General features: G+C 41.0%; 1 protein-coding gene across 8 annotated transcripts in view; it reads left to right on the forward strand.

Annotated features, from left to right (window-relative positions):
* TRIP12 (thyroid hormone receptor interactor 12) overlaps nucleotides 1-18,677 on the forward strand; it is a 103,890-nt gene extending 85,213 nt beyond the window's left edge. For all 8 annotated transcript variants that reach the window (XM_073674403.1, XM_073674402.1, XM_073674405.1 and 5 more), the window contains 24 exons: nucleotides 407-635; nucleotides 1,391-1,509; nucleotides 1,695-1,899; nucleotides 2,066-2,166; nucleotides 3,387-3,561; nucleotides 3,999-4,140; nucleotides 5,334-5,525; nucleotides 6,767-6,918; nucleotides 7,243-7,400; nucleotides 7,525-7,598; nucleotides 7,847-8,046; nucleotides 8,151-8,278; nucleotides 8,515-8,666; nucleotides 8,979-9,121; nucleotides 10,492-10,648; nucleotides 10,862-10,960; nucleotides 11,591-11,705; nucleotides 11,922-12,076; nucleotides 12,306-12,470; nucleotides 14,265-14,429; nucleotides 15,303-15,416; nucleotides 15,684-15,778; nucleotides 15,872-15,975; nucleotides 18,046-18,677. In XM_073674403.1, the coding sequence (XP_073530504.1) occupies nucleotides 407-635; nucleotides 1,391-1,509; nucleotides 1,695-1,899; nucleotides 2,066-2,166; nucleotides 3,387-3,561; nucleotides 3,999-4,140; nucleotides 5,334-5,525; nucleotides 6,767-6,918; nucleotides 7,243-7,400; nucleotides 7,525-7,598; nucleotides 7,847-8,046; nucleotides 8,151-8,278; nucleotides 8,515-8,666; nucleotides 8,979-9,121; nucleotides 10,492-10,648; nucleotides 10,862-10,960; nucleotides 11,591-11,705; nucleotides 11,922-12,076; nucleotides 12,306-12,470; nucleotides 14,265-14,429; nucleotides 15,303-15,416; nucleotides 15,684-15,778; nucleotides 15,872-15,975; nucleotides 18,046-18,242 (3,536 nt within the window). In that variant the 3' untranslated portion in view covers nucleotides 18,243-18,677. The remainder of the gene's footprint in view (nucleotides 1-406; nucleotides 636-1,390; nucleotides 1,510-1,694; nucleotides 1,900-2,065; nucleotides 2,167-3,386; nucleotides 3,562-3,998; nucleotides 4,141-5,333; nucleotides 5,526-6,766; nucleotides 6,919-7,242; nucleotides 7,401-7,524; nucleotides 7,599-7,846; nucleotides 8,047-8,150; nucleotides 8,279-8,514; nucleotides 8,667-8,978; nucleotides 9,122-10,491; nucleotides 10,649-10,861; nucleotides 10,961-11,590; nucleotides 11,706-11,921; nucleotides 12,077-12,305; nucleotides 12,471-14,264; nucleotides 14,430-15,302; nucleotides 15,417-15,683; nucleotides 15,779-15,871; nucleotides 15,976-18,045) is intronic.
* Nucleotides 18,678-20,863: the final 2,186 nt, after the last annotated feature.

Genomic DNA, 20,863 nt, shown 5'->3' on the forward strand with positions numbered 1-20,863 from the left:
TCAGAGTCATGACGAGTGGTGGCGTTCCCTATGACACATATGTTACTCCAGCAAGGACTGGCTTTAGGGCTGCCAACCGTCCAGAATTTCCAGGACAGTCTATAAAAATGCCGCTGATGTCTTCATATCCGAATTATGGGCTGTTGACACACATCACTTTTAATTTGTGGGTTTCCAATGTGTCCATAAAAAAATATTGTCCGTGATGGTCTTAAATCTTTTAAGTGTTCCCCCTGCATTGGTTTTTGTTTAGTAAATAGAATTCTACTGTCGGTCTTTGTAATTGATATGAATTGATCTGCGTCTGGTGATCTATTCTTTTTTTACTCAACCATACGGTGTTCTGAAAAGAGTTTTACCTTTTATTGTCAGCCAGTTTCTGACTTTTTCTCCTTTGTAATCATAGGTGGTCATTCTGAGCTAAAAAGAGATGATGCCAGGGCGCAGTTGATGAAAGAGGACCCTGAGCTGGCGAAGTCTTTTATTAAGACCTTGTTTGGAGTGCTTTATGAAGTGTATAGCTCTTCGGCGGGACCCGCTGTCAGACACAAGTGCCTTAGAGCAATCCTTAGGATAATTTATTTTGCTGATGCTGAGCTCCTAAAAGATGTATTAAGAAACCATGCTGTGTCCAGGTACGACTTGTAAAATTCTATTTTTAAAAACTAAAAAAAAAATGCTTTTGAGAAGTATGAATTCTTATTGTATCTGGATTTAATTTGACTTGGACCCCCCCCCCCCCCTCTTATCTTCTCCAAAGTTGTAAACCTGCAACAGCACTTGGGTGATTAATACGTAGGCACCCAACCAATGGTTTTGTTTACTTTAATGGTCTTAAATAGGCCAGATTTCATGGTTTACACTTCTCTTTAAAGGGAATCTGTCACCAGGTTTTTGCCATCTCTAATCTGAGAGCAGCATGATGTAGGGTTGGAGATCCTAATTCCAGCGATGACACTTACTGGGCTTCTTGCTGTACTTTAGAATCACTATATTATAAGTAGAAGACTACTTGGCCTGGTGCCATGTAGTCCAACCACCCCTCCACCACTAATTGGCAGCTTTGTGTGCATAGGCCGAAAGCTGCCAATGTGTGCACTGTGCATAGGCAGAAAGCTGGCAATTAGTGGTGTGGGCGGGTCATACAGAGCTCAGCATTCAGTAAAGTAAGTGATACCTCACTGAAATCTGAGTCTCTGCCCCTACATCATGCAGTACTCAAATGGGTTCTCAAAAATCTGGTCACAGATTCCCTTTTTAAGCGAGTGTGTAATAAATTAATTGCATTCTGAAAAAACATGATTTTGCTAGCTATTTGAACATGTGTTTCTTACTTAATTTAGCAATAGACAGATTTTTATTTTTGTATTCTCTTCTTTTTCCACTCTAGTCACATTGCATCCATGTTGTCAAGTCAGGACCTCAAAATAGTGGTCGGAGCTCTTCAGATGGCTGAGATATTGATGCAAAAATTGCCGGATATATTCAGCGTGTACTTTAGGAGGGAAGGTAATTTGCTTCATTGGAACTTTTTATGGATTGTGTAATTTCACTATGCTTCACTTTTTGGCTAGATCAGACAACATGGAAACTTTGCTTGTTTTGCTCATGTTTCAGCTTGTCTGCATATAGCTTTCTTTCCCCCTTTTTATTTTCAAATTGGTGTATGAAGCTTTCTTTACATCTACTCCAAGGTGTCATGCATCAAGTAAAGAACTTGGCCGAGTCAGAAACACTTTTAACAAGTCCACCAAAGGTCTGCACCAATGGGTCTGGATCCCTCGCAAGTGCAGCAACCATAAACACTGGAAGTGGCACCGCATCTGGAAATACAGCAGCGGACCTCGGGTCTCCAAGCCTGCAGCACAGAGATGACTCCTTAGACCTTAGCCCACAAGGGTGAGAAAAAGTTAAGATGTAATGTGTAAAATGTCTCTGCAAATTATTCTTAGCATGGGGAGACACAGTATGTTCTTCCATTGCATGTATGGAAGTAAAAGAAATTTGTTAGATCACTATGGCTTTCATGGTATGTCTAGTAATCTATCACTGTTTCATGCTGTAGTCGACTTAGTGATGTTTTGAAGAGGAAAAGGATGCCAAAACGTGGGCCAAGGAGGCCAAAATACTCTCCACCAAGGGATGAAGACAAAGCGGACAATCAAGGTACTGCTTGTTTTGGATCTTTGTGAAAAATGTCAGTTTTGTTGCATTTTATTTTTTTATTGAAATTGGCAAAACTAAAAGTAATTTTTTAAATTTTACCCATTTAAAAAGTTAAGTCCAAAGTATCACAAAGTGCTTTGCAACTTTCCTCTTGTTAGCAATCCTCTCTGTTCTCAAGAATGGAATGATTTTTAGTTGTATTATCTAGGTTACCTTCCTCGTCTGCAGTCTTTTAGCTATGGCTGGTTTCCTCTGCCAGGAGCGTGCATTCTTGCAAGCTCTTTCTAAGGCCACGGCCCTACTATCAGTATGTGGTCAGTATTTTTTTCTCAGGAGTGGGAGCCAAAACTAGGTGAGGAACAATTAGAGAAAAGGAAATAGAAACAAGTTACCAATTCTGCATTTATCACCCACTCCTGGTTTTGGCTCCCACTCCTGAGAAAAAATACTGACCAAATACTAATAGTAGGGCCGTGGCCTTATAGAGCATTACAAGTGCTACTGTGAAGCTGGGCGGATCACTAGATCTCACCAGCTTTAGTGCTCCTCCAATGCTGTAGAGGCAAAGCTGCCCCTGGATTATGCGCCCTCCCATGCTGAATGCAAACGATCTGTGTCCTGCTGTTGACCTGAGCTGTCACTCTTCAGAAGCACACTGCCCCATTGGCAACCAGGAAGCTGAAGATGGAAGAAAATAACCTTTTACTGTGAACCTGCCTAGTTCCCAAATGCTATTAACCTGCAGACTTAGAGCCAATCTGCAGGTTAATAGTATTACAATGGTGTCTGGTCACCGGGCTGAAGGTACAGATACCGAGAGGTGATGAACTTTATTCCTACCATGAGCCTCCAGCTTTCAGTTATAGTTGTGCCAGAGCGGCTTCAGTCACGGTATGGTGAGCGGTAGCTGTACGCATGCCCCAGCTCTTTGGCTCACTCTACATATCTGTGCTGATTGAGCCTTCAATAAAAGTGCTGGGGTGTGTTTTACAGTTGCCATTCACTGTGGCCACTGCGAGCGGTGTTTACTTCCTCCCAATAATTGCATTTTCAGTGCAATGGCTGGGCAACATTGGAATATTAACCTTTAGAATAACCCTGTGTCTGCAAGTTAATAGCTTTTGGGAACATGACAGGTTCCCTTTAAGCAGTTTACTAAATCTTATTGTTTAAATATTCTCTTGACGCTAACTTTTCATGGTGTCTTCTGATCATTTTAGCGAAAAGCCCAACAGCCACACAGTCCCCAAAATCCTCATTTCTGGCTAGCTTAAATCCAAAAACCTGGGGCAGATTGAGCACACAGTCAAATAGCAACAATATAGAGCCAGCGCGGACGGCAGGAGTTAGTGGCTTGGCGAGAACAGCTTCCAAGGATACCATCTCAAACAACAGGTACAATAATCTTTCACTGTAATTGACACCTTGCATCACATCAGACTGGAAAATAAATTGGGCTTTGATGCGCAGCTCGATGCTGCGCTAAAATTATGCAAATTTTGGCATTTTCACACCACGCTCTGATATATTGGGCGCAGCTGGGGCACGATGAGGGGTTATTGACTGCCACTTATAAAAATAAGGATGAGAGGTGGCGTTCGCTACCCCACAGATCATACTCCAGCAGGTACTGGAGTAGACTTTGTGGCGAGGCGCACACAGGGGTGCACACCACTTGTTGTTTGCTCCTGATCAAAGCCCTGCTCCTAAAGGCCGGAGTGAACACTGGCAGTCTTGATGTATCGAGCTCAATGTGTTTTTACTTATATAAATTTCCTTTGATGGTTTTGGGTAATTGTTTTGTTTTTTTTTCACCCCAACATTGTTTATAGAGAGCGAATTCGTGGATGGATCAAGGAGCAGGCACATAAGTTTGTGGAACGATATTTCAGCTCTGAGAATATGGATGGCAGCAATCCTGCACTAAATGTACTTCAGAGACTCTGCAACGCTACAGAGCAGCTCAACCTTCAGGTGCGAAAACCAAACTTTTCTGTAAATGAAACCTGAAAGCTTTTTGTAAATTAATATATAACCTGTGCTAAATCCCCATCGGTCAGCTGTGGGGCGATGCTGTGGCTAGTACCATATTTTAAGGAGAAATATATTAATGAGGACATGAAAGATCCTGGTCAGTCAGACTTTACCAGCTCTTCCATGTTCATTGTAGTTATATGGAAAACGGTTGACATGATGAAACAATGCTTTATAAGCAGTTATCTTCCTTGTGAAACAGCATACAGGGAATGTTGCATGTATTTTTTAGGAAAGTGGTTTCACCCCTGGGCCATTTCCTGTTGTTTTTTTGTTTTTGTTTTTTTCTTTTCCTCTCCTTCCAAGAGCCACACTTTTTTTTTCCATTTTTCAGTCAGTATAGCTGTATGAGGGCTTGTTTCTTGAGGGACGAGTTGTACTTCTGAATGATGCCATTCATTTTACCATAAAGTGTACTGGAAAATGGGGAAAAAATATTCCAAGTGTGGTGAAATTGCATTAAAAGTGCAATTTCACAATTTTTTTTTTTTATATATTTACCACATCCACTATATGGTAAAGCTAACCTAGCATATGATTCTCCAGGATAGTACGCAGATACCAAACGTATAGTGTTTTTTTGTTTTTTTTTTTAACCACCATTTACGAAGACCCATAGCGTTTTCATTTTTTGGGGATATGGGGCTGGGTGATGCCTTGTTTTTTTTTCCCCCTTGGTTGACGTTTTTACTGATACCATTTTGGGGTAGATGCAATGTTTTGATTGCCTTTTATTGCTATGTTGCGGCGGCCAAAAAAGAAAATCATAATTCTGGCAGTTTTTGTCCCTCTAATTTATTTTCTATTTTGATCGGACATTTCTGAACGCAGCAATACCAAATATGTGTATTTTTATTTTTAATGTGGCAAAAACTATTTTTTTTTCATATTTTTACTAACTTTAATCGCCCCCCCTGCAGCTGTTAAAGGCACAGGATGGCTGATTAAAGGGGTAAGATGCACAGTGTGTGAGTCTGCATCAAAAGCAAGGACATGACATAGGACGTATATTTGCGTCATGTCATGAAGGGGTTAATTTTTAATCTGGTCAAAAAATGTAATACAGGTTTTTTAATATTGTGCTTTTACTACTGTAAATGGCAAGATTTATTCATGTTCTTTTCTTTACCCAGGTGGATGGTGGCGTTGAATGCCTTGTAGAAATCCGGAGCATTGTCTCCGAGTCGGATGTTTCTTCCTTTGAAATCCAGCACAGTGGTTTTGTGAAACAACTGCTTCTGTACTTGACTTCTAAGAGTGAAAAAGATGCTGTTAGCAGAGATATTCGACTAAAAAGATTCCTGCATGTTTTCTTTGGTTCTCCGGTATGTCACGAGAATTTTTTTTCCCCCGCATGTTCTGTTATTGCAGCCAATGAGCGTAGAGTGGTTGCTGGAGATTAACTGTATGACAACCACATCTAGATTGCTGTAGTTGTCAGAAATACAGTATAATAATAATCTTTTTATTTATAATAAAATCACACATGTTAATAGTTGTCTGATCACAAGATGTCGATGAGCTATCCTTCGGTGGCCGGGTATAAACACACTGAACAGAGATGCAATGTGCAGCTCCATTGTATAGCAGATACTGACCGTTACGGCAGAACAGGTCCTGTTCTAGAGAAGAGGAGTTGATCAACAATACCCGGCAGCGACTGACGGGAGCTGTGCATTATTAGGGTATGTGCACACGGTGCGTTCTTGTGCGCTTCTGATGCGGTAAATTTGCCTGTAATTGGCCCCAAAAACGCATTGCAAACCTTATCCCCGCATTTTCTATGAGAATTTGGAAGATCTGTGCACATGATCAGGAATTTTTCTGACCGGGTTTCATGTGCATTTAAATAAGCAGCATGTCCATTCTTTGTGTGGATTTGCCTGTGTTTTTCCAATACAATGCATTGGAAAAAACGCATTAAAAACCTGTGGAATTTCCACAGCGTTTTTGATGCCAAGAGGTGCAGAAACACTGCAGAAATTTCTGCAAGCATATAGTAATGGTGCGCACATACCCTAACTGTTCTACCTGATGACCTCTGCCTGGGGAGGTCCTCAATATATTGGGACCAGACATCCTTTAAGCTCAAAGGTAGATTGATGGCAGCAAAGGAGGAAAGCAATATTACATGACTCGGGTAGTGCTATAACACATTGTATGATAAGTTCAGTTTTATAAGAAATACATTAAAAGTTTTATTCCTATCCAGTCCTGCGACTGGTCTCTGAAATGTTCCAGTCGGTGTCTATAGGACTACTGGATATGGTAAAGTACAGTGCGTTTCAGTCCCCTTCTCTGCATCATTGAGGGTCCCAGCTCTGACCCTCAGTAATCCGCATCCAGTGGTAGGTGTTAACTTGCTGAGATAGGAATATCTCTTTAAGTTGAGAAACGCATCATCCTTCCTGCAAACCTTCTCTGTTATCTTTCCTTTCTCAGTCTGGAAACGCATTGCAGAACTTATCTACCTTGTAGTCCTAGAGTCCTTTCTATACCTCCATTACTGTACCCAGTGGTTCTGGGTGTTGCAGAAAGGATTAATGTTTTTCGCTCTACATTACAGCTTCCAGGAGAGGAGCCGCTGGGAAGGGTAGAGCTGACGGAAAATGGGCATTTGCTGGCACTGGTACACAAGATGAATAACTGCCTCAGCCAGATGGAGCAGTTCCCAGTTAAAGTGCATGACTTTCCAAGCGGTAATGGTACAGGGAGCAGGTAGGTAGCACTGTAAGGATTTCTAAGTGACTGCATTATCCATTCAATCATCTGCGTGTTGGGTTAAACTATTAAAACTTCATCACTTTCAGTCTTAATTACTATATTGATAAGGTGCAGAACAAAATAATTTAAGATCCTGAAATTTAATTTGCTATTTGATGACCAGGAGCGAGGCCTAGTTATTATGTCAATGGGATTAGCTGCAAAACAGATCTGTGGCTCCTGTAGAGACATAAACCATGATGGCCGTGTAAATAGTCTTAGACTTCTTTTTCTCCTCTGTGGTGGTATAATTTATTTTATCTTTCTCTTCATTGCCAGAGGGTCTCAAGCTCTAAAGTTTTTCAATACTCATCAGCTGAAATGTCAACTACAAAGACATCCAGAATGCACTAATGTAAAGCAGTGGAAAGGTGGCCCTGTTAAGATAGATCCCCTGGCTCTTGTTCAAGCGATCGAGAGGTATCTGGTGGTCAGAGGTAAGTACTCATTTCTCACTAACTTGTGTCTTAGAGTCTTGGATGCTTTAATTAGGTTTTTGATTTTGCACATTTCACACAAGTCTTTCATGGAGTTTTTTCTTTTTCTTTTTTGTAATTTTAGGTTATGGCAGAGTAAGAGAAGACGACGAGGACAGTGATGATGATGGATCTGATGAAGAAATTGATGAATCATTGGTAAGATAATGCGATTAGTCATGAAGCACCTATTTACAGAAAAAGTATACGTCTGTGCCTTACATGGGTCCAGACAGACCTTCATCCGTTTCATACTCCACGTATGCAGGTTATCAGATTCAGTAATTACCTCCTATCAGTTAGTGGCATTTGGGATTATTCCTGTAGATTACTGTATATCTTATATCTTTTCTTCTGTCAGACTGGCCGTAGCCGTAACAAAATGTCTCCGGTATTGTCTTCCCCAGGCTGCTCAGTTTTTGAATTCAGGAAATGTACGACACAGGCTGCAGTTCTACATAGGCGATCACTTACTACCTTACAACATGACCGTGTACCAAGCAGTGAGACAGTATAGCATACAGACCGAGGAGGAAAGAGAGTCTACAGATGATGAGAGTAATCCTCTAGGAAGAGCTGGTATCTGGACCAAGACCCACACTATCTGGTACTGGCCTCCTGTATATGCAGCTTTGTTGGAATACATCAATTTTGTTTTTTTACATTCCTTTCACATTAGAGAGCGACCTCAGCATTATCTGTTGATTGCAGGTACAAACCAGTTAGAGAAGAAGAGGAGAGCACAAAGGATACAGTAGGTGGCAAGCGAGGTCGTGCCCAGACTGCACCAACCAAAACATCTCCTAGAAATTCAAAGAAACATGATGAACTGTGGCACGGTAAGGTTACGGCTGACATCAATGGGAGCATTGCACTATGTTGCTTATCTGTATTATCTGACAGCTCTGGAAACAGGATCAGCATGTTTCTTGAAACTGACAACTATGGGACTTGACGGTTGGCAAATTTATATAGACTATAAAATTCTTGTTAAGAAGAAAATCCCTTTGTTTGTTCTTATTTTTCACGAAAATTTCAATAAAAAAATTATTTATTTTTTTTACTCTGTATACAGATGGAGTTTGCCCAAAAATTGCTAATCCTTTAGACAATTACCTCATCTCCTCCCCACCTGAAAATATCACTTTTGATGACCCCTCCCTTGATGTTGTGATTCTTCTAAGGGTTCTTCATGCCATCAGCAGATACTGGTATTACCTGTTTGATGTAAGTTAATTTGCAGGTTTACATTTAACTATATTAACTGGGCTTTTTGTTTAAACTAGCTCTTCTTAATGTAATGTTTAATAATTAGGGACTATTTTTTTTTTAAGCAGATTAGCCATGGTACAAGTTATATGGGGGTTGTATATAAATATATTTGTACATTTCTCTTGAAAGTTTCTTTTAATGTTGACAAGATCAGACACTTGCAAGTATGCACACTGTTAGTGATTTCCCAAGTACTGACATTGGAGGGGGCTTTGTTGTGCTCTTTATGGTACATTATTAGGATACTAACACTATGTTTCCGCATAGAATGCGGTCTGCCGAGAGATTATTCCCACATCAGAGTTTATCAATAGCAAATTGACTGCAAAGGCAAACAGACAGCTGCAAGATCCTCTGGTTATCATGACAGGGAATATACCCACTTGGTTAACAGAGCTCGGGAAAAGCTGGTAAGTTCTTGTATTGCTGCCAGTAGCTTATGTGACATTTTGAGACATGCCATGAATTTTCAGATACCACACCAATTGCTTGGTCGCTGCCTTCGGTGCATTCAATAAACTCCATTTTTTTCTTTGTATACTATCATGATATGTAATAGATTTTGGAAATATTTATAAGTCTTTAATTTAACGATGATCCCGGTATACCATATTTTTCGGAGACGCATCGGACCATAAGACGCACCTAGGTTTTAGAGAGGGAAAATAGAAAAAAAAATTAAGCAAAAAATGTGGTCATGATGCCCTGTTAAGGGGGAGCAGGTCTGCTGCTGACACTGTTATAGGGGTAATGTCCTTCAATTCTGTTAATATCCCCCATCCTGGAATATATGGCCCCCTTCTTCCTGTTATACGTGGCCCTCATCCCCATCCTGGTATGCATGGCACCCCAGTCCCCCGTCCTGGTATGCATGGCCCCTTCATCCCTCTTCCTGATATGTATGGCACCCTTCATCCTGGTATGTATGGTCCCCCCTCACACACATCCTGGTATGTATGGCACCTTCATCCCTCTTCCTGGTATGTATGGCACTCTTCATCCCTGTATGTATGGCCTCCCCTCATCCTTCATCCCTGTATGTATGGTCCCCCCTCATCCTTCATCCCTGTATGTATGGCCCCCTTCAACCCGTGGGAGTGGTGAATATTCATGGCCTTTAATAGCGGGCGCACTGACAGCCGAGCGCATCAGGAGCCGCTCTGCAGGTACAGTGTGCGCTCCATTAGGGAGAATGAATAGTCACTGCTCCCCACACAGAGTCCTGGTGTGGGGAGCAGTGACTATTCCGTCACAGAGCGAGACACCGCGCTGGAGGAGAGAGGAGGGGAGTATGAAAGTTTATTTTTTTTCTGTGCAGCGCGACTGGGATCAGGGGGGGGGGGGGGGGGCATACATACTGGGACGACGGGGGCCATACATACAGGGATGAAGGGTGCCATATTTACCAGGAGCCGTGCTGCGGGCACAGTGTGCCGGTTATTAAGGTGTGGGGAGCAGTGAATATTCATTTTCTTTAGTAACGGGCACTGTGTAGGCTGCAGCAGGCGGCTGCTTCCTCCTGTGCACCGCTACTCTGCCACTGTCGCTTCCCCCACTACCACAGTATTTATGTATATCGGACTATTAGACACCCCCCCCCCCCACTTTCCTCCAAAATTTTGGAGGAAAAAAGTGCGTCTTATAGTCCGAAAAATAAGGTACATTAGGATGCACTAACTTGATTTGTTCAGTTTTGCTTCTTGGCTGTCAAAAACTTCAGTTTTGCAGTTGGGTTTGTGGCCATGATTTTTATATAATGTGTTTAATGTTTTCTTTTCAGCCCATTCTTCTTTCCGTTTGACACACGACAAATGTTGTTCTACGTGACCGCATTTGACCGAGATCGGGCAATGCAGAGGCTGCTTGACACGAACCCCGAAATCAACCAGTCAGATTCTCAGGACAGCAGAGTGGCCCCTCGACTGGACAGGAAAAAAGTAAGATTTGGGGGAATGGGCTGCTGCACTTAATCCAGTTAAAGAAACAGATCACACCACACCAGTCTCTGGCTGGTTAATTTAGAGCTGCTCGTATTACTACTAGCAATGTCCTTTTTGAAGTTTCACCAGCACTGTAGGCAGAAGATGAGCGGGGTTAATGTGCGGTTCTCCAGCTGGCTGAACACAGCACTCCTGTCATTTCTCTTCTAGCGCACTGTGAATAGAGAGGAGCTCCTGAAGCAAGCTGAATCTGTGATGCAGGATCTAGGAAGCTCACGAGCGATGCTGGAGATCCAGTACGAGAATGAAGTACGTGACCTCTTATAGTTCCTGTTTTATATGTGCATAGTGCAGCCACAAATAAGGTATCCTGAAGCATCAAATGAAGATGCGAAGTAGCTCTATAAGGAAATCAAGCTTAATGTATTTAAACTGGACAATCCTTTGGATAGGTGACGACTTGTTGATCAGTCGGGTCTGACCGCTGGGACCTGCACCGATCAGCAGAAAGAGCGCACTTTTAGAATTAGAGTAGCAGTGCTTATGCTCGAACAGCACTCCATTAATTTCCAGTGGGGCCGCCGAGCACTGTGCTCTGCTGTTTGGGCCAGTCTCATAGAGAATGAATGTATCGATCGTCCGGTATATGACCTGACACTCTTTTTTATTTTAGTTATTTTTTTGTACTTGGGATAAAAGTTCCTGTTTTGGATATAAAAAATTCCCTTTCTGCATATTTGTGCAGGTCACCGCAGTCTTACCGCCACCGATCAGGAAGTTATCACCTACCCTGTGGATGGATTTGTTTTCAATATGCTGCCTGACTTATACTTATGATTGTGTGTGCCCGGAGAATCGGACCGTTAGACTTGTTAAAAGGTGTATGTGGCGATACCTTTTATTTTTTTCTGCTTTTGACATGCGGGTTGTCATTTTTAGGTTGGAACTGGATTGGGACCCACTTTGGAGTTTTATGCACTTGTATCTCAGGAATTACAAAGAGCTGACCTTGGCCTATGGAGAGGTGAAGAAATCACACTCGCTAATCCTAAAGGTAAATAGGAAAGTCCTCATTGTTATTCAGGTCAGCTTGGGGCCATATTGATGGCCACTGGGAGTGCCTTGTGCTGTGTTTTACAATCGGTCAGCTTATTTCATATTGGAGGAGTTTATTTTCCGTCTAGTTGAGACCTGATAGATCTAGGGTATTGCTAGCAGACCACCTGAATATAATGCTTAAAAAAAAAAAAAAAAAAAATTTGCTTTTTAGGAAGTCAAGAAGGGACCAAGTACGTTCACAACATGCAGGGTCTGTTTGCTCTCCCCTTTGGTCGGACTGCTAAGCCAGCACATATCGCTAAAGTGAAAATGAAGTTCCGTTTTCTTGGGAAACTAATGGCCAAAGCCATCATGGACTTCAGACTGGTGAGTGCGAACTGGCCTCTAGCCGTGTGAGCAAATCTACGCCATCGGGTAATGCAAGTCTCCTGCTCATTGGTTCTGCTCCAGCAGCCTGTTCAGGAACAAAAAAATTCTGCATGTTCAATATGTCTATATAGTTATTACATAGAACCGTGTCTGCTGCCCACCTGCATGTGTCCCCCATTAGCCTAGTGCACTTGGCATATCTAACCCACAAGTGTTTATTCCATAGGTGGACATTCCTCTTGGACTCCCATTTTACAAATGGATGTTAAGACAGGAATCCTCCTTGGCCTCACATGATATGGTCAATATTGACCCAGTGGTGGCAAAATCTGTGTATCATCTGGAAGAAATTGTGAGGCAGAAGAAAAGACTGGAACAGGATAAGGCACTGGTAATTATTTCTAGGCATTCAAGTTGTAATATACGTGTAACCATCTGTTAAATCTACTTCCTATGGACAACCTCATAAACATGCTAATCTGGCACCTTCCTTGTGTCCTTCTCTATCGATAGTAACATCATTTTATTAGCTGAACTGCAGATCATTGCTTTTTACTTAATCCATTACTGTTTCAGACTCGTACTGCAAACTTTTTACAGATAGAGAAAATGGTTACATGCAAAATAATGCTGGCGAGGAAGCCAATTCAGATACAGAAAACATTTGTTAAATACATTACAGCTAGGGTCACAGCACATTTGTGAAGTGCATGCACAGTGGGACTTCGCTGACATGCATGCCACACTGCTCTGTAGTGATACTTTACCCCAATAGGCCAGTACCCGTCAGTACTTTGGCTCATTCATATGTTGTTTTTTTTCTCATCCAAGTTCGGTCAGTGTTTTTTTTCATGGATAGCTCTCGTACTTATGATAGTCTGTGGGGTAGCTCACATGTCTGATCCCCCACCCCCTGTAGCATGGAGACTTGTCCAATATTGTTCCAAGTCTTGGATCAAACTCGCCAATACTAGTCTATAGGTCCTTGTTAAATATGTGACTGCACTCTGATGCCATCCGTGTGCGGCTTGTTTTTCACAGACTGTTTGTTTGGTGTGAGAACCTTAAGAAACCTCCATTAGTTTTTGTTTTTAATTTTTTTTTTTTTTTTCATCCAAGGAAAACTGATGAAACTCTGATACTCTGTCACTGATCTGAAACTGATCGTTTTTTGCTTACAAGAGAAATCACTGACTTCTAAATAAGCTGTTACTCAGGCGTTATGGACAAGAGCAGTAGGCTATGGTTTTCCACACAATGATATTTTGTAAAAAAAAAAAAGTAGATCATGCTTTTTTTTTTTTTTTTTTTTTTTTTTATAATGAGACACAATGGATGACAAATACTGCTTTTTGGCATCTGTGAGAGGCTTCTATTCACATATATACAGTTCCCCACACTGAGCAATGCATTGGGATTTCTATATAAATCCCCAAAACCTTGACAGAAGCCCGGACTGAGCCATTCAGTATAATCAGACAGACCAGTCACTGCGGACTTGGTTCCTGCCGTGTCCATCTTTGTAGGCGGACACACATCCATAATGTACCACGCTATGGTGTCTGACCCTGCCGGACTGGAGTGAGAAGTGACGCAGTCTGCCCCATTATACTTAATGGCACAGTAGGGGCTTCTGACAATCACTTTTTTTCTTTTTTTTTGTGGCTTCAGACAGGAATTACAATTATGTGTCAATATGGAGATCTGTATAAATGTGACCTCTGCTTTGTGTATGCTACTTGGTTTATACAGTAAATGAAGATGAAGGCTGTGTGTCTAAATGATAGTGTGGAAGTCCCTACACATCGCCACCAGGTGGCATCTGTACGTATTATACCGACTGCGTTACTGACTGTCAGATGTAACAGAAGTATAGTGAGTTAGTTTTGATGACTATGGTAAAAAAGTTGTGCCGGGTTATAAACACACATGGTTATGTTCTTTACAAAAAAAAACACAGCACCACACCTGTCTATAGGTTGTTTGTGGTATTGCAGATCAGCTGTTTAAAGGGAAGCGGCGCTCTTGCAAGCGCTGTGTCCCAATTGTGATTTAAGCCGGCATTGTCAGAGCTGAGGCTCCGCACCTTCACCAAGGTAACATTGATGGCCCATTATAAGGACACACTCTTTAATTTTTAGAACAGCATAACCCCTTTAACCCTCCTGTGTCTGCTTCATTGTAGACCAAAGAGAGTCTGCAATTTGCACTTGAAAGTTTGAATATGAATGGCTGCTCTATAGAAGACCTGGGGCTGGACTTCACACTACCAGGATTTCCCAATATTGAGTTGAAGAAGGGAGGGAAGGATGTGCCTGTCACGATTCACAATCTAGATGAATATGTGCGGGTAAGTGAAATGAACCTTGAGGAAATATCATCAAATCTCAAGTAAGCGATATGTGATGGTCAGTACTTGGCCTATATTTAATTTTGCTAATCTGTACACCTATTACTGTCTGCAAAACTCACTACCATTGACTCCTCCATTGCTCTTGGCCAAGTTCACATCCAGTCTATCCGGCCTTTTATAGTATTTCTGCATTATTGTCCATGCATACAACACCCCTGCCAGGAATATACAATACATATCTCCAGACATCAGTTATCGAGAAGAACCTGATAATGGCACAGACTATGTTCAATCAATGCTTCATGAACAGCACTATGCCAGGTGTATTTGGGGGGTTCATTTTATGATGTAGAGGCAGAGACACTGATTCCAGCAATGTGTCACTTGCTGGGCTGCTTGCTGCAGTTCTCTCTGCTGCAGATCTAGCAGTTCTCTGAATACTAAAGCTGTATATAAGACGTGTTTCCAGAACATCAGACGTCCTTGATCTCCCCCAGCCGGAAATGGCTGTATTTTACCATGGAGCTACACAATTGTGAAGCAGGCAGATTACAATTTGGGTTACGCGATGACCTCAGGATTTGGGTTAAACCCACTTTGGGTAGTTTGAGAAGTGTTCTACTTGTATTTATAGCGGATGCTTCTACCCTCGGTATCAGTAGCGTCTGCGTTGAGCGCAGTCTGCTTTGTGGCCAGATGTAATAGGAATGTAGCACAGCATGCAGATGGCTGCTGGTTTATCTCATTTAGCGGTGGGATACATCGTCCTGTCTAGGGCACTGGCAAATAATTATGGAAGGAGCTGGCATCCAAAGCATATGGTAACCAGAGGATTACATGCATCATTCTGGGTTTTTTGTTTTTTTGCAGCTGGTCATTTATTGGGCATTGAATGAAGGCGTCTCCAGACAGTTTGACTCCTTTAGAGACGGCTTTGAATCGGTCTTCCCTCTCAACCACCTGCAGTATTTTTACCCAGAGGAGGTTTGTAATTTTTGCTTTATTCTATTTTTTTTGGCACATTATGCTGCCGCATATGGTAATGTGTTCTGGCAACATTTTCAGTGATTTGCTGTTTTTTTTTGTTTTTAACATAGTGATGAAATTACAATGACTTATTTCTACAGATCCCAATGCAATCCATGACTTTTGTGATTGATCTGTATATTGTTACTCAATTATTGTAAAGAAACGCATTTCCTTACACACGGCTTGGGTCGTCTGATATCTATATCATTGCCTTCTCAACAGCTGGATCAGCTTCTCTGTGGCAGCAAGGCCGATCCTTGGGATGTGAAGACTCTGATGGAGTGCTGTAGGCCTGACCACGGATATACACATGATAGGTCAGCAGAAAACCTGTATATTTTGGTATGTTAGTGCATATTCTGCTTCAGCATTATTACCTTACTGTAATATGTCCTTCAATTCTCTTGCAGTCGCGCTGTGAAATTTCTCTTTGAAATCCTCAGCAGTTTTGACCATGAGCAGCAGAGACTTTTCCTCCAGTTTGTCACGGGGAGCCCAAGACTGCCAGTTGGAGGTGAGGATGTCAGATTTTGCTTTGATCATTTAATATTCAGACAAATCTAACTAATCTAACATGCATTAATCGTTTGTGGCTTTATGGTGGTCATACATATGAAATGAATGTCAGCTGAACCCTCAGATTTCTGTGACCCCAGTCCATCATACAATGTGTATGTGAGTGTGTCCCACAACCCTCTGTCCATCAGACGATGGAGGGCCGAGAGGGAATCTTTCATTTTGGATTTAATGTTTTTACAAGAGAAATCTATGGTAGAGGTCCCCTTTGATAACATGTGTACACGTGACTGAGCATATATGTGTATTGTAGGTGGGGAGGAATGACTGTCTTCCTCTGGCTATGTATAGTCGTGGCCAAAAGTTTTGAGACCGACAAATTTTTGGTTTTCATAGTTAGCTGCTTTGCTTTTAGATATTACTCAGATGTTTCTCTGGTTACTGAAGTACAATTATCACCATTTGATACGTTTTTATCTTTTCTTGACAAATGCATCAAGTTTATGTAGAGAATCAATATTTACAGGGTTGACCCTTATTTTTCAAGACTTCTGCCCTTAGCCCTGGCAGCTGGTTATCCGCTTCTGGGCTAGATCCTGACTGATGACAGCACGTTATCTACCCAGTTCTTGTGATAAACCCCAATTTTGGTGTTTATTTGTCCTACTGCTTTTTGAGGATTGACCACAGATTCTCAATGAGATTGAAATCTGTGACGTTTCCTGGCCATGGACCTAAAATTTCAATGTTTCTTTCACCGAGCCACTTAGTTATCACTTTTCCCTTGTGAGATGTCTCGATCATGTTGGAAAAAGCATTGTTCAACACCAATTTGCTCCTGGATCGTTGGGAGAAGTTGCTCTTGGAGGATGATTAGATCCCATTCTTTATTCATGGCAGTGATAGAAGGCAAAATTAGCCCCTCCATGGATGAAAAGCCCTCACTCATGAATGGTCTCGGGATGCTTTACTGTGAGCATGACACAGGACTCATGTTAGCAATCACCTTTTCTTTTGCAGTTTCTTCCAGTTGACCCAAACTGTCTGAAGGGGTCTTCATCAGAGAAAATAACTGTACTGCAGTCCAATCCCTGTACTTCCTGCAAGTCACATTCTCTGAAGCCCCCGCAGATTGTTTTGAACATCTGGAAGAAGGATTATGATGAACTGCCCCCGATCTCCATTGTATTGAGAACCTGTGGTCAATCCTCAAAAAGCTGGTAGACAACCAAAATACCTAAATAGTGATAAATGTCAAGAACTGGTTGCTGTCATCTGACTGAAAGTCCCATTTCCACAGACCAACCGGCGCTACGGTAAACATTTACATTAAACGCCTGTTTACACAGGCAGACCAAAGTTATCAATGTGCAGAGTGATCTATGCTAGATTGCTCTGTGCACATAGGCTGCCATTATTCTTGGCAGTGCGAATTCTGTTTATACAGGATGATGTACCACCAAGAACGATGATCATTTGCGCTGCATAAGAGACCGTTTTGCTTGTCCATCAGGTCATTGGCAGCCTGTCTACATGGCAAGATAATCATGAAACGAGTGTTTTAACAATACTCGTTCACGATCATCTTGCAGTTTAAATGTAAATTAATAGATGTAAAAAACACTAAAGCAGCAGCAAACTTTGTAAAAAAAGAAAAAAAAATTGTCACTTTTTGGCCACAACTGTGTGTGTGTGGCCAACTTTACTGTCTGATTGGTGAACTCTGATTGTAAAATTCTCTGGTAAACGATCAGTCGTTATCTACAGCTAAATGTGCAATTCTGATAGCAGTGCTGCCTTTTTAACAAATAAATTTAATAAGGTCTGTTGGGTGTACATGACCATGACCAACCATATTTTGCCCATACAGACCTAATCAATGGCTATTAGACCACAATATGCATTTTAATATGGGAAGAGTGACTGCCACATACAAGTGGCTCCTTTTCTTTCCGTAGTAGCAAGGCACACGGCCAGGTGAAATCCATCCTGTCTGATGTCCCAGTCTGCATATTGACAGGAGCTAAGGATGTGTATATAATGTTTCTGTATTTTCTCTTTACTATAGGCTTTCGGAGCTTAAACCCTCCACTCACCATAGTCCGCAAGACTTTTGAATCCACCGAAAACCCAGATGATTTCTTGCCCTCCGTTATGACTTGCGTCAACTACCTTAAGCTGCCAGACTATTCTAGCATTGAGATTATGCGTGAGAAACTGTTAATTGCTGCACGCGAAGGACAACAGTCATTCCACCTCTCCTGATCCGATGGGACTTACCACAGACCATGCTTAAGATGAGAAATCATGATTACTTTTCTAGGCGCGTCACCAGAGTCAAGGCGACATTCTCCGCCTTATTGTAGAGGAAACTGATGCAGATTACTACAGACACACAAATAAAAAATAAAATAAAAAAAAAAAACAACAGACCTACTAGTTCCATTAAACGACCCCCTGGACATATAAAACTGATCAGGCTTGAAAGATACATGACATAAGTTTGTTTAGAAAGTTTTTTTTTGTTTTTTTCCTTTTTTGCTTAAATTATCCTTTATTTCAAGAGTGAAGTTTTTAAATTGCTTTGCCGTGTGACTTTAAAAGAGGAGGGATATTAAAGAGAACCAGTCTAGGGAAGAAAATACTAAAGGGATGTTTTTGAAGCTGGAAAAAAATAAATATTGCTGTGCAGTTTAAAAATCCCAGTCTGTGTGTATCCATCGAGCTAAATCCAAGTCCACATCCTCCACTGCTTGTTCCCATCTGAAAGCAGATTCTGCATACAGATTCATGGAATCGCAAAGCCTGTTTGGCAAATAGTTATGTAGTTGAGTGTTTCTCACTTGACACAGCCTCCCTGATTACTTGTTGAGTTTTCTGCAAGCGCAGACTTGATGGCAGGCAGGCGGCCGCACTGTTAGTTTTTGTGGAAGATGCAACCCTGCCTTTGAATATAGTAACACCTATCAGAGGGATATTTACCCACAAGCTCCAAAAAAACGTTTGGGGCGTTAAGAGGAAGCAGATTTCATGGTTTGTACTGGCCTTTTTCCAGGATACTTTAAAACTGTTTACACAGTATATAAAGAACTAAGTGGTGTTTTTTTGTTTTTGATTTGTTCAAAATGTAAAACTTAAAATAAAAAAAAATTAAAAAAACAAACAAACTTGGCTGGCCTGTATTTCTCCAAATACAGCCATAGCATTTCAATTTAATGTATATTTTAAAACAAAAAATATAAAAAAAAATACAGTTTAATGCCCTGTTTAATTTTCTTTCTTCAGATTATTATATTTTTTAAGTTTTTTTTGTTTGTTTGTTTTTTTTTTGTTTTTTTTGTTTTTTTCCTGGGTTTAGTTGGGGAGGGAGGGTTGGAAATGTTTTGACAATGAAAGCAAATGTTCTCAATGTCCTGTTCTATGTGCTGATTTCTCAGATCTGCAATAATCTACTTCATCAGGTTCATGTTTTTACCTGAATATAAATAAAACAGAGAAAAAGTTTGCTTCACGTTTTTATTTTACTTTATTTTGTTCCATTTCCATCTGTTTACAACACCCCGTGTATATTTTCCTCCTCTGTGCAATGAAGTCTCATCTGTTCAGGTGGCCATAGATGTAAAATTTTTCCACCGGGCTGATTGTGCTTTTCTTTTCAAATGATTGTAATAGAGCATACACAAATCGATATTTTTTGCTTGATGTTAAACACTAACAATAATGTTTGGCCAATAGACTATTTCTATCAAGGGCGGTGGAATCGGTAAGCCAAATCTCCCACTCCGACTTCTCAATTTCCCTGACTCAATCTCCCTCATACATGGTTCGTGTTTAAGTGATATATTCACTGTAGTGAAATGGTAGCATTAGGCTTTTAATCACCGTTTATGATACAATAATCAAGCTATTTAGACAGAACATAAAATATATTCATTGGAATATAACTTTAGAACACAAACTTTAATAATTTGTAAATATGCAATACCCCATGCAGTAAGGAGGGGAAATACATTTTTCAACAAAAACGTACTGTATAACATTTGTGCAGTCTTTGAATTTGTTCTGAGAAATAGTATCCCCTCCTTCATTTAGTTTTCCTGTTCACTCTAGTAGTTCTGAGATGAGTACAGGCATTCCTTTCCCCGGTGTCTATTTTCCTCTGATCTGTAGAGGAGTAGCGTCACTACTAAGCATGTACGTAAAGTGCAGCACCGATTCATCTCAACTAAGAGCCTAGATCCTTAGCTAATTAACAGAAAAGACATTTATAGGACACTTCATAACTTACCCAAATTTTTCTGAAAACATTTACAGCACATCCTGCATTGAACTACTGAACTCCATTTATTATATATTTTCAGAGCCAGTGCATTTTATACTGACTCTGACCCTGACTCCATGACTCCACAGCACTGTTTCCATCTGTCAGAGATTGATCTCCATACCGCTGGCAAAACAATGTCAGATCTTTAACAATAAACTTTACATCTACTGCCATCTTCCAGATGTTCAAACAAAAACAAGTGCCGAGCGGACATTTTTTTTATTTTAATTTCTATTTGATTGCATCAACTATGGTTTTAAAGCCGAACTGTCAGTTCAATACGTTGCCCTATGTAAGGGCAGCAAAATAAATCTACAGGTCCGTAGTGCTGGTAGCCTAAAGGACACACACTTCCCATTTAGCTACTAGTAATGTGGTCGGCATGTAATGGACATGCAGGACCGATTCATCATTGCTTTTGTGCCCTTTCTGGAGTAAAATTGTCTGTTCACATTAACTTAATTTAGGGTTTGTTTGTTTTTTTTGTTTGTTTTTTGTTTTTTTAAGTTTGGCATTGTAGGCATGGTTTTCATTATCTAGATGTTCTAGTCTAATTCATTAT

The sequence above is a fragment of the Phyllobates terribilis genome, unplaced genomic scaffold (assembly GCF_046119375.1).
Source record: "Phyllobates terribilis strain yellow unplaced genomic scaffold, ASM4611937v1 Scaffold_3__8_contigs__length_932513732, whole genome shotgun sequence".
NCBI classification, from domain to species: Eukaryota; Metazoa; Chordata; class Amphibia; order Anura; family Dendrobatidae; genus Phyllobates; species Phyllobates terribilis.